At 42.5% G+C, this 13665-nt stretch overlaps 1 protein-coding gene across 17 annotated transcripts in view; it reads left to right on the forward strand.

Annotated features, from left to right (window-relative positions):
* The window catches only part of DLGAP1 (DLG associated protein 1), an 885205-nt gene that overhangs the window by 553193 nt on the left and 318347 nt on the right, over positions 1–13665 (forward strand). For 5 of the 17 annotated variants that reach the window (XM_027068585.2, XM_053206118.1, XM_027068580.2 and 2 more), the window contains exon 4: positions 2732–3761. In XM_027068585.2, coding sequence (XP_026924386.1) covers positions 2805–3761 — 957 coding nt within the window. In that variant the 5' untranslated portion in view covers positions 2732–2804. Of the gene's footprint in view, positions 1–2731; positions 3762–6739; positions 7946–8019; positions 8415–13665 lie in introns of those variants that run through there. The other 12 variants (XM_053206126.1, XM_053206124.1, XM_027068586.2 and 9 more) reach the window with 12 other exon arrangements.

The raw sequence follows: 13665 nt of genomic DNA on the forward strand, positions 1-13665 counted from the left end.
TTATGTTTTCAGTTCTTGCCAGTTTCACATTTTACTTAGCAGAAAGTATCTACATAAGACCCGCCTGCTTCAGAAGGAAATTCTGAGGCATCATTTCATTATTATTTTATATATTGAGATTCTATTATGTGTAATCATAAGACTTTTTATGTGACTATAACCCTCCTGGGCTGTTATTTTTGTTTTTTAATCTTTAAGTTCATATTTAAAAGGCAAAAATGTCTTCAACGGGACCTGTTTTGTAGAGAGAGACTCCCTCATGCAATGGATTTTTCCATCTAAATTAGTCAGTACCGCTATTTTGCCAAAAACATGTATTTAACCCTCTTAAATCCCTCCTTGCCACAACCTGATCGTAGGATCATAACGTCATACAAAGCAGCCCAAAGTATCTTATGCAGCAATCTCCTTCACTAGTCTCTCTTCAGTGGACAAGTTGTGATTTCCAGGCTCTTCCTGACACACAAGTATCATGGGTCCTTCTTTCCTTTTTGTCTCTTCAGATGTCAGTTTCTTTCTGTCCTTCAGACAGACTGTCTTCTGTCTAGGCATCCTGTAATCGGCAGGGCTGGGCAGGCCCCTCAGCTTTGCCTTCACAGCAGGTAGAATTTCCAGAGCTGGGGTGTTCTCTGCTGGGCTGTGGAGGGTCAGCAGTCAAAGGCTCACAGCAGCAGAAGGCATATTCACCTGCCTGCCTCCTCCCAAACTCTGAAAACCACCGGTCCCCAGAATGCCCATGAGATGGGCCCTTCCCTGAGTGTGACCCTTCCCTTGCCACAAGTCATATTTCCACTCAGTACACATGACTCGAATCACAGTCTGGACCACACCAAGAAATTTTGCACTGATGCATTGATGCAGTAATTCATCGAATAAATATTTTGCTGAGTTCCCACGATCAGCCAGGTATTTGCTGGATACTGGATGGGTAAAACATAGTCCCTACCCTCAAGGAGCTTATAATTTAGTAGGCTAACCCATTTTAAAAGACTCTGGTGATTAAAACCCTCCATCAGTTTGGCTGAGCCATTTATGTAGGAAGTGAGAGATGAGGAGAAAAAAGGGGAGACATAGACCCTGGATAGAGATTTTCAACATTGTTGGGAGCTCCCACATACCAGACAGCCCATGGGATAGACAAGACCTTACCTGTCAAAAGTGTGCATTTTTCTTCATTAGACCATGTGTGTGTGTTTTATTTTGTTGTGGATGTTTTTAACTTAAACCATTTATCTCTCCCTGTCTGAATATCTGAAATGACATTAGTGATATTTTGGATCGTCATGCTGGCTTCTCAGGACAAGTCTTATTATGACGAGTTTTGTACTATAAGAAGCTTAAAAACAAACAAACAAACAAAACAGGCTGTTAATAGGAATTCAGTCAGCTACCAAAGAAGTTGGAGCCCAGAGAAAATACTCTGCCCTGTGGAACAGCAGGGCTGACCCTGGGGCCCAGGTCCTTCGTGTCCTTGGGAACATTTCTAGGGCCTTTCCCTTGGCCATCTCACTATCACTTGTGAACATTTGACCAGAAACCTTTAAACCAGGAAAAGGTGATGCCATGATATTCAAACTAGCCAATTCAAGCTTATCCTTCAACTGCTCTCTGTTTGTTAATGGGAAGCTCTTGATCCCTCTAATGACAGAAATACAGGGGCACGGGCGCCCGGGTGGCTTAGTCAGTTAAGCGCCTGACTCTTGATTTCAGCTCAGGTCATGATCTCACGGTTCGTGGGATCGAGCCCTACGTCGAGCTCTGTGCTAACAGTATGGACCCTGCTTGGGATTCTCTCTCTCTCTTTCTCTCTCCGCCCCTCCCCTGCTCACTCTCTCTCTATCCCAAAATAAATAAACACCAAAAAAAAATTTTTTTTAATACAAAGGCAGATTTTCCTCTACAGCTCTGCCATTACTGTTTTCCATTCTAATTACTGTGGTGTTTGGGTTTCGGGGGGTGGGGCACAGGCGGTATTTGTGAGCTGTGATTGTTACTACAGAATTCTAACCAGAAAGCATGTGACAGAAGATCGAAAGATACGCCCCCAAGTTATAAGGGGCCAGTGGCTTCTCTTATTTTTTTTTCCGCCCACATTTATTTTACTTACATTAACAGAGCGCTTACTGTGTGTTTACAGAGCTGGCTTGGGGCTAGGTAGGGGGCTAGAAAGGTGACTGAGAGGTAAGCAGGCCTGCGAGGAAGGAACTAAAGTAGCAGGTGAATGCCTGAGACAAACGATTGCACAGGAGCTGAGAGAGTGGTCCTAGATGCCATGGAAACACAGAGGGGAACTAATTCTCTCTGCAAGGGGTATCAGCAAAGGCTTCCCAGAGAAACTGAGCCCTTCGGGTGTTCACGCTTCACAATTAACAGTTAAGACGAAACCCAGAGAAGCCAAGGAAAGATATCTCCAGTTACTGGAATCCTGGAGGGAGGGGGGCTGCTTTCAAATAATTTTAAAACCATTTAGCATTTTCATAGGTTCCTTTTCCGGGTTTACTAGCTCCCCCCCCCCCCCCCCACCTCCGGGTCCCTGACTGCAGTTGGCTCTCCCTGCCCTACACCGATGCTCAAGCCTTTCCAACAAGGCATTAAAGCGGCTTTCAAGGACAGCGATGAGTTAGTTCTTCTGCCAGAAAACCAACCCAGTAGCCGGCGCTCAAAAGAGCCACATCTCCTCACCGACCCAAGCGTTAACCCTTTGCCCTCTCTTGTTCTTCCTTGCCCCCAGGTCTCTGCGCAAGACGGGGTGTGGAACCTAACCACGGGGTGTCCATGACCCCCGAGGCTGCAGCCCATCAGCAATGAAAGGGTTATCGGGCAGCCGCAGCCACCACCACGGGGTCACCTGCGACGCGGCCTGCGACTCGCTGTCGCACCACTCGGACCGCAAGCCCTACCTGCTGAGCCCGCTGGAGCACCACCCGGCCGACCACCCTTACTACACTCAGCGGAACTCCTTCCAGGCCGAGTGCGTGGGCCCGTTCAGCGACCCGCTGGCCAGCAGCACCTTCCCACGCAGGCACTACACCTCGCAGCAGGAACTGAAGGACGAGTGCGCCCTGGTGCCCCGCACGCTGGCCGCCAAGGCCAACCGCATCCCCGCCAACCTCCTGGACCAGTTTGAGAGGCAGCTGCCGCTCAGCCGGGATGGCTACCACACGCTGCAGTACAAGCGCACGGCCGTGGAGCACCGCAGCGACAGCCCCGGCCGCATCCGCCACCTGGTCCACTCGGTCCAGAAGCTCTTCACCAAGTCGCACTCCCTGGAGGGGCCGTCCAAGGGCAGCGTCAACGGGGGCAAAGCCAGCCCCGACGAGACGCAGACGGGGAGGTACGGCAAGCGCAGCAAGAGCAAGGAGCGGCGCGCCGACCCCAAGGCCCGCGCCAACGCCTCCCCGGGCTGGTGGAGCTCCGACGACAACCTGGACGGCGACGTGTGCATCTACCACGCGCCCTCGGGAGTGATGACCATGGGCAGGTGCCCCGACCGCTCGGCCTCGCAGTACTTCATGGAGGCCTACAACACCATCAGCGAGCAGGCGGTCAAGGCCTCCCGGAGTAACAACGACGTCAAGTGCTCCACGTGTGCCAACCTGCCCATCAACCTGGACGCGCCGCTCCTGAAGAAGAGCGCCTGGTCCTCCACCCTGACCGTGAGCCGCGCCAGGGAGGTGTACCAGAAAGCGTCGGTTAACATGGACCAGGCCATGGTGAAGTCAGAGTCCTGTCAGCAAGAGCGCTCCTGCCAGTACCTTCAGGTACCATTTATGTCGAGTGATGGGTGCTTAGAAATTGTACCGGCTGATTGTGTGGTGTTTTCTCCTGGGTCCTAGTCTTGTCTGCATGAACCTGAGCAAATTGTTAGGCATTTCTCTGGCCAACTGCTCCTCTCAGGAAACAAAACTGCCACCGACTTCATCCACTTATCTTGAGATAGAAAACCGCTCTAGAAAAGCATGCCTGCAGAAAGGCGCGGAGTTATTAATGATTCGGGTTCCTCTTTTGTCTCAGAGAACATGGGATAGGGAGCAGAGAAAAGGGGAGTCTACCCAGAATTTTAAAATAAATCCACCTTTTTACAAAAGTCGACAATGATCTTTTAAATTCTGGAAAGAGTTTAATAGGATCTATCGAGAGGTTTTGTGTTGGGTTTTTTTTTTTTTTTTTTTTTTTTTTATTGTTAAATTCTGCCTTAAGCTATTGGGGAATCTTGATCTGTATCTTCGCCATCACAATTGTTAGCACCACCGCCAACACTAACCACACTCCCACCCCCGGAGCACAGGGAATCGGGATAATGCCGTGGGTGCTGAGGAGGTAGAGATAGAGCCAGTTTGGGGACCTGACAAGTGCACCTGCAGAGACCCGGGACAACAGAGAAGAAAAGGAAAAGCGGGGGAAAGCATCCACACAATAAAATGCAATTAGTGTCGGCGTGTAAATACCACACACGTACAGATCCAAAGCAACCCGCTCCTTTTCTTCTTTCCCACTACCCTTCCATTCACGGAACCTACATGGAGTCTTTATCTCTCCCCCGCCCCCCCCCCTCTATCTAGTATTGTCATTTTTCCCAAGATATAACCCTCCCTAAGAAGGACCCTCTGATTTTTCCTTTTCACGGTGTCTTTTTTTTTCCTCTCTCATCTCCTGGGACGCCCATCTTTTTAAAAAACTTTTTACTGGACTACAAAGGCAGGACATAATCAGTTCCCACTCTCATCTGAAGAAGAAATGCAAGACAAACAGTCTTCCACTGAGAAATTCAACTTTTTGCTCTCTGAATTCCTCCTTGCAAACCTGGCTGCCTTGAGAATGCCTCTACCAAGCCCTGTGAATATGCCAGGCTGGCAGTCACTGGGCAAGGACATCCCAGCGTTCAGAAGCCACCAACGTGTGGGTGTTTTCACAAAGAGCACACAATCACGTGGTCAGTTTCTCCCACTGAAAGTAAATGAGGTATTGCCTCATTTACTATAATGTTGCTGGATGAGCTAAGTCATCAAGAACTATTCATGGAATTTCAGAGCTAAACAGTACATCTAATCCAACCTCCTCATTCAGCATATAAAAAACTAGATTCAGAGAGAGGTAAAGGCCTAGTGGGTTATACTGTTATACTGTTCGTTTAGAGGTAGGATCAAATCCAAGTCACTTAATTGATAGAAATGACCGTGACAATCTTACCCACCACCTAGAATAAAGTATTTTGACTAGAACATCTGTCCTGAAGAAAGGATGGGTAAAGGCTCCAGTAGTGGTGAAAAGTGGAAGGATAAGGAAAGAAAGAAGGAAACTGATTTTGATTGAAAATCTACCGTGTACCAGATACGGTAGCAAATGTTCCACATTTGTTGTTCCACTGAATTTTCAAAATAATCCTGAGAGCTTGATATAATAATATTCTGTTTTTACAAGAGAGGAAACATTTAGAAATATCACGTGATTTAAAGCCTCATGGCCAATATGTTGAAGACCCAAGAGTTAGGCTTATCTCTACCTCATGCAAAATAGCTCTTTCCCTGGAGTCAAGGGCATGAAAATGGTGAACAGGAGACAGAAAGTCTGTAGGGTAAACATATTATGACTAAAAGCTTTTCCATAAAATGAGAATGAAAGCTTAAAGATTTAAGCATGAGATTTAGTATCATAGCATTATCACATCTCATATTAGAAAGATTTGGAAATTCTATTTTGAAGTTATTTACCTTATTCTAAGCCGGTTTTATAATGAAATGTTTGACGCTTACAGAGAGGTATAAAGAAAAATAATAAGAAAACAAATGCTCAGTCATACATAACCCAACTAGAGAAGTAAAACATTAATTACAATGGATCACATATATACCTTCCCCAATCCCATTTCCTTCCCTTCATCCCCAGAGCAACAGCTAATCTGACTTTGTTACCCAGAGGACCTTTGTTTTTAATTCTGAAGTTATTGGAAGACTGAAAAATATTAAGATTTTCTGTCCTACATTGGGCAATAATTAATGCTGAACCAAGCTAGGTAAACCCTTTAAATATAAACTGAGCTCAAAAGCACAACTTCTTTAATAAATATTGACATTTGTTGAGTTCTTATTCTGTGTGAAACTTTCAGACTGGAAAAAAAATTCAGTGTGAGCAGGTAGTGTGCCTGGAAGATAAACTAAATGTAGAACAGCATGTTCTTCCCAGCCAGTGTGCCAAAAATTAAAGGGTTCCTGTGAAGAAGGAGAAGGAGCTGGACATTCACAGGGGGAGGAAGGAGAACAGGAAACTCCCCGAGCTGGACATTCTCTCCGTCTCTCTCCTTGCTTTAGAGGAAACAGAGACTCTGCAGTCCCGCTGGAGCTTTTCTCAGAAAGACAGGTGTAGCCAGACCCTGCCAGTTCCCCTGGAATAATTTCATTGACAAGCTCGTTCTTAGAAACAAATTTGGGGAAATAAAGAAAAGTGTGTGTGTGTGTGTGTAGGGGGTGGGGGGAGGGGAGGGGTGTTCTTTCCAGTTGTATTGTCTTAATTACCAACTAATATTGAAACTGGATCTACAGATGTGTCTGACTTCAGCCTCACAAAGTTTAGTGGACAAAGCATTGAACTTCAAAGGAGAGGGTCTATGTTCTAGTCCCTGTTTGCCACTAACTAGTTAGTGATCACTTACTGCCTAGTGATATGGCTTGGAATTATCATCTCAGCTCTCTGGGTCTCCTTCCGCTGCCATAACATGAGGCATTTGGTCTAGAAGATCTGTGATCTGAGTTCACATTTTTAAACTCCTTAGTTACATATGAAGAGTACTCATGAGAGTGACTTTTAAGAGCTATGAGGCCTGGAAACTCTCATTTAATAAATACCTACCAAACGTACATGTTTTCCCAATATTATCTAATTTGCCCTGTAAAACTCTGTGTGGTATTTTACAGTTGAAGAGACTGAGATTTAGTAAATTAGGTTAAGTAATTTACCTACCGACACACAGTATGCGACAACGTGGAGGGTCAGAACAGATTTATCTGGCTTCATAGCCTGGATTTTTCTAGTTACCGTGTCGAACCCCTACCCCTTCCAGATATAAAACAGAGGGAGGAAGTGGCATATATCAAATACCTGTTGTGTGCCAGAAACGACACAGTATCTCATTTAGTACCTGAAATAACTTCGTAACGTATTACTATTTACTCCAGTTTTACAGATGACTAAACTAAGGCACGAAAGATTAAATCGCTTACCAAGCAATGCTTAGATAGTGAGTAAAAGAGCTAAGACTTGATCCCAGATCTAAGTCTAAAATGTGCTCCAGAAACCGAAAGAAATGCGTTTTATTTTCATTTTATTACCTGTTTTCTTCTGTAGCAAATGTATGTGTTCCTTTGACTTCTTATTTGTGCCTACAGTTGAGGATACACGTACATGAAATGTGACCCATCTTAGACAAGCGACAGAATGATTGATATGTCCCTAATTGGATTCAAGACTGCACAAAAGTTAAATCAGTATTCACCAATAATAGAATCTAAATACTAGCAAAGTCCTGATTTTCTCCTTATAAAACTATCTCTTGAAATTAATTTAACTTCAGCCATGGCCACGGTTATACAGAAAGTGAGAAGTCTGTAGGTATTTGGCCTCTGTCTGACGTGGCTTTAGAAATAAAGTCCTGTAGCTTGAAATTATTGCAAGACCCAGTTAATACAGTCGATTGTGGTATGTGCTCACTCACAAGCTGTTTGTAGTTAATAAAAAAAAAAAAGACTCCCTTTTCTTTCCCCCCAATATTGTTATTTTTAAATGTCAAGAATCAGATGTCTGCTGTTTAGAATCTTGTACCGCTGCCAGTGACTGTATCAGGGTTTGGAGCAGGGACATGGATTTGAAGACATTAAAACTGTTTAATTCTCAGTTGAGATGTGGTTGGCTTTTATACATTTGGAATAGAGCATTTATGGCACATCTCCGGGTAAGTGCTAATAGTTAAGTAAATAAAATAAGAATGGGCTCAAAGGAGTAAAAGGAGTTTTTGTTGTTGTTTTGTTTTGCTTTAGAAAAGCAGGATTCTTGGTTCTGTACATGCTTCTTTATGTGAACGTTAAGTGTTGAGTGACTAGCATATAAAGCCATTCAGAAGAGCAAGATTTTAGATTTCCAACTGTTAACCTGAAAAAAAAAAAATCCCTTCAATCATGTATTTTGCATTCATCCAGCAGCAGAAACAGGAAAAGGGAGACAAAACGCTCTCCCCGGTAGAAGTAGAGACACAGAGAGAGAGGGAGAGAGAGAGAGCAAGAGAGCAAGACAGAGACGGAGAAAGAAAGCCACTCTCAGAGATGAAATTTTAGGAGAGAGAAATGATCGACCTTTTTAAGGCTGAGTGGGTTTCTTCAGTTTGCGTGCAAGTTTCAAGAAATGGAAGGACTGACCAGGTTTGGGTACAACTCTTTTATTACTTTGTATTTGGTGAGAGTGTGTTTTTGGTTTGAGTGGGGGTTTTGCCGGGTGGGGGGGGGGGAGGATAGTTTTTGTTCATTTATTTCTTCTGTAAATAGTAGCTAGAAAGACTGAAAGAGCTAATAAATTAATGCATGTAGAGATGGTAAGAAACAGGTTGAGATATTGGATACCTAACAAATCTTTGTCACAGAGGCTTCGTAAAATCTTTCATTGACACAGTTGATCTAAGGTGCTAGGTTCTATTAGAGGACGTTGCGTGGCTAGTGATTGAAATGTGATCGGTTGCTTTCCAGGCAAGGATCCTAAATGCTTACTGTTCCTTTGCAAAATTAAAATTTCTGGATGGTTGGAGTTTTTTGTTTTTGTTTTCCTTTTCTTTCTTTCTTTCTTTCTTTCTTTCTTTCTTTCTTTCTTTCTTTCCTTCTTCCTTTCCTTCCTTCCTTTCTTCCCTCCCTCCTTCCTTCCCTCCTTCCTTCTTTCTTTCCTTCTTTCCTTCTTTCTTTTTTATCTGTTGGTTAAATTAGACTCCACAAAAAAAAAAAAAAAAAAACCACTGAAGAATCATTCATAACAAGCATGAACCCAGGATTTTTTTCAGTGCAAGTACAACTAATTTTTGAAATTTTGTTCAAGATTATGTCAGTCTTTGCCTAGTGGGAGTTTTCCTTCCCCAGCTGAGGTTTTCTTTCCTTTTGTTTTGGAACAATTTAAATTATATTAAATCAATTAAAACTACTTTATATTAAGTGTGTAACAGTGCTGAGCAATTCTGCTAGTGACTTTGGTTACTTGGTTACTGTAATGTTTCCTTGCTGCCTTTTTAAAAAAACAAAACAAAACCTGTCAACTACATGAACTGATAATTTTCTTTATTTTTAATTTAAATGGCCTTAATAATCCAGCAAGGAGTGTCAAGATTCTTGAATGTATTTCCTACTTGGCTTGCACAGTCTTCTCCCTATTTTTCACTGATCTTAGTAAAGGTGTCCTCTTTGTTAATACAAAAATAAGGTTGCTCCTGTCTGATCCTAACTTTGACCGTAGAATAAAGTGTGAGTGTGCAGCTAGCAGAATCCTGGTAATTCTCTGAGTCTAATTCTCACTATTGCCCATATCCAAATAATAGTGGAGATGTGGGGGAGACAATTGGCAAAGCACTGTGAGAGAAGAGTCAGTGGTAGTCGAAGGAAGCTCAAAAAAAGAAATAGGAAATCCTTCCTGAAAGCTGTTAAAGAAACTTCATGATTCTTGGATTGCAATTTCACTATTCTAAGGTGCTTGGTTAGCATAATCAAAGGTTTCACAAGACATGTTTTCCAATCAGAGTCCAATCTAATAAAGGAAGGCATACCTCTGGTTAGCACAAAATAAGAGAAAAACTAGCCCTGAATCTCTTAGTGGCCAGTGGACTTTTTTTCCTCATTCTCTATCCTCCTTAGAAAACAGGTTGCTTGGAAGCAAACTGAAGGCAAAAACTCAAAGTAATCATTCATATTCTGTACAGAAAGATTCATCCATAATCTCTTGTCTGCTTGAGATCATAGCTTTATACAACTTTACAGGAACGGTGATTTGTGAGTGGTAGAACACATTGGTCTTTTGTTTGAGATTTTATAGGGACCACTAAAAAATACATGCAATATTACCAAGTTGGCTTTGATTTGGTGATTAGATTAGGTTTTAACCATTTTGCTTTAAGTTCAAAGGCAACAACCTCTCTTAGCAGGTTATTGTGCCCACTGAATCATGGAGAAATTCCATCTTTATAGGTCTAAACAATTGAAACCAGAAGATTCACGTGGTTCAAACTATAATACCTCTTGGTCAGATTTTTTTCTGTCATTTGCCAGGGGGTAGCTTGGTAGAGAAAAATTAAAATTGGCCTTTTCAGGTAAAACCAGGTTACTATTAATGATAGCCATGAAGAGTTATGTGACCTCACTGATTTTTATTACTCATTTGAACCTTTGAATCTGTAACTTTTCCCACTGGATAAAAATAACATGGCTGTATAACTTCCCATCCAGAGCTAATTTATCCGCTTCTCAAGATCATCTTGACCATCCCCTATCATTAGGTTCTGCCCCTGGTAACTGCCACTTGGAACACACATTATGGAACAGGGAACATTTTTTTTACTTTATTTTTGTAAATGCATATTTAAATGTTTTTTATAAATTCTTAGACTGAAACTGCAATGGGGGTGGGGGGGTTGTGCTCTAATTTTTCTCAATGAATGATTTAGTCTCCTTCAACCCAGTCCTCTCTCTAGCTAAAAGATAAACATATAAGAATGAATTCACTGCTGTTATACAATTAGCAAAGGTAAAGGAGGGAATACAGTGTAAGGAGAAGCATATCGTCTCATTCCTTCTGTTGCTTTTGACCAATTATTTGTTTCTGGTATTTTTTTAACTCTTCCCCCACCCCCCTTGGAGAACACTGATGGCCAAAGAAATTCTGATTCTCCGGTCTTTTCAGTGTAAGAATATATAAAACTATCTTTAAAAACTGACGTGTTTTTTTTTCCCTAAAGTTAAGCAACATGCCCTACCTTGTTTCCATTTCCAAGATAAAGAGACTTCTAATTACATTTGCAGAATGAGTTTTCTAGACAGGTAGATCTTTTCTTTCGTGTACATTAAGTCACTATTCTCTCAGGCAAAGTTTCTACTCATTGTTCTCACGGAACTAGGAAATTTCCCACAGATTCAGTCTTTTGATATCACAGAACTGCCTATGAAGCAGAATTACGTGGAGTCCAGAGTTACTGTCTGTAGTATGCATGTGTACAGGTCCACACATAACACATTGCATCTGCATAAACATCCCTGGACTCATACTTCAAAATTTGCATTTATATGTATATGCTTTCTCTGATCTCTGATTCATGACATAAGATCCATTTTAAACACACAATTTCACGATATCCATATAAGAATGACTACAGAGTGGGGGACCAGCTTTCCCAAAGCTCTCACTAGAAAACTCATTATTTTGCCTTTACAATGATTATATTGAACTTCACCTCGGACCATTAGTAGAAACCAGTTAGGGATGTCTTGCTTCACTGGTATGAGGGTAAAAACCTTTCCTACAAAGAGACATCCAACAACAATGAAAGGAAACGATTTCTCCACTTGTTTTTTCTTTTTCCTTCCACTGTTTAATATAGACCTTCAGAATTGTGTAACCCCTCCCGAATTTTACCCTACGGTCCCTAAAACCTTAAGGTAGGTAAAGAATCGAGCAGGTTTTGTTTTTTTTTTTTTCAGAAAAATGATAGTTTTAGCATTTTAGAACCCCTTTTGGAAGGCCATCTGGTAGACCTTCTCCTTTAAAACTTCATCCTGAAAGGCGGACATAGCATCTTCCTATCGACGTATCTAACAATCACCATATGGAAGAATTCTTTGAGAGTATTTAGTCGAAGTCACTCTTTCTAAAAATGACAAAAATAAACCTTAGGGAGACACCTTGACTGATATAAGATCAGCCATCTTGTCGGTAGTGGACTGAGACCAGCAGGCTCACTGCCCAGCGACAGCCCTGTTCTTTTCCCCATGATGTTTCACACATCTGTGAAAACCTTTAAGGCCCTTTTCAAGGAATAGCTTATTCAGCCTTACTACATCCTTTTAAGGCAGTGAGGTCAAGGCACAAGGAGGCAAAGGGAAAAAAAGAACTGATCTCAAAGTGAGATCTGAATCATGTTTGTGGCTTAAAAGATTTACAAGTGATGAAAACTGTTGGTAACTAAATAATTACCTGCAATTTGTAATTCTGTGGTTACAAAGAGCAGAGTGGTATATTTTTAATTTCTAAAAAATAGAAATAGGTCTATTTCTCCTATTATCCCCATTGGTCCCTCCTGCATCTCTGTGGTTTCATTATGAGTGACTCATGTACCAAAGGAGGGCAAATGGGGCAGACGTGCCCCATGTTTGGATATGTAATCTTTAAGCACTACACTCAGAGCCCTGGGACTCAGAGCCCAACATACTTCTCTCTGGTGTCTTACACTATCTTGGTAGCAAGCATCCCACACTTCCCACCTTACCTTCCCTAGTATGAAAATTGTTACCATAGGGGCGCCTGGGTGGCTCCGTCAGCGAAGCGTCCAACTTCGGCTCAGGTCATGATCTCACAGTTCACGAGTTCGAGCCCCACATCCGTCTCTGTGCTGACAGCCCAGAGCCTAGAGCCTCCTTCAGATTCTGTGTCTCCCTCTCTCTCTGCCACCACCCCCCACTCACACTCTGTATCCCTCTCTCAAAAGTAAATAAACATTAAAAAAATTGTTAACAAAGCTGTGGCCATATGTATAGAATCATATATACATGTAGCCACTTGCCCCATCATTGAATATTTAGGGCGATGTTTCGTTAACTTTGTGTGCGCAAGAATCACCTTTAAAGTGTCTATAAAATAAAGATTTCTGACGTCAACCCAAGAGAGTTTGATTCTATAGTGCTGGGTGATTCCCACACAGAGATCAACCTAAGAGCCACACTTTAACCCGACTCTAGGGAACTATCAGCCTACATTTATCATCTTATTTACTGAAGGGGGCAGTAGAGTCTAACAGATGAAAACACGGGCTTCGGGCGTTCCATTAATTTTACTATTGCTGCTGACTTCCAACATGATTTTGGTCTCCCTTCATCTGTACTTCCATTTCTGTGTCTGTAAAATGGGCCTAATGATATGAGTCCTATGTTCGTTCAGGTCTTCGGGAAAAAATTAATTTCTAATGTGGGAAAAAATAGTGTGAAATGTTTTGAGTTTACAGACCTTCAGATATCAAAATGCTTCACGGCTTCTTCATGTGTTCCCCGTACCTTACCACTGTCTTCTATTTTGCCTCACCCAACTTTTATTAAACCAGGGTTAGGACGAGCATATCTGATTTCCTGATAAAGGAAAGCCCTCTCCCAGTGTCCCAGTGGACGTTTAAGGCTTCTTCACCCGTGTTCCAGCGAAACACATGAGGCTTTTGCCTGCAGATGAAAAGATCACCAAGGGTCAATCTTTTGATAGCCCAGCCTCAGCGGGTCAGGTTTTCCCCTGGCTTATATTTGCCAACGGAACGCATTTCCTCTGGCTTCCCGAAGCTTTAGGTGCTTCAGAGAAGACCTGCTTTTGCTTTCGTGTCTTCAGTCTGTCAAGACCACCTAATTCCGGGCAGCTTTGGCTAACTCAACAGGACAAGTTTCATTCACAGCAATG

Source organism: Acinonyx jubatus, chromosome D3, assembly GCF_027475565.1.
Source record: "Acinonyx jubatus isolate Ajub_Pintada_27869175 chromosome D3, VMU_Ajub_asm_v1.0, whole genome shotgun sequence".
NCBI classification, from domain to species: domain Eukaryota; kingdom Metazoa; phylum Chordata; class Mammalia; order Carnivora; family Felidae; genus Acinonyx; species Acinonyx jubatus.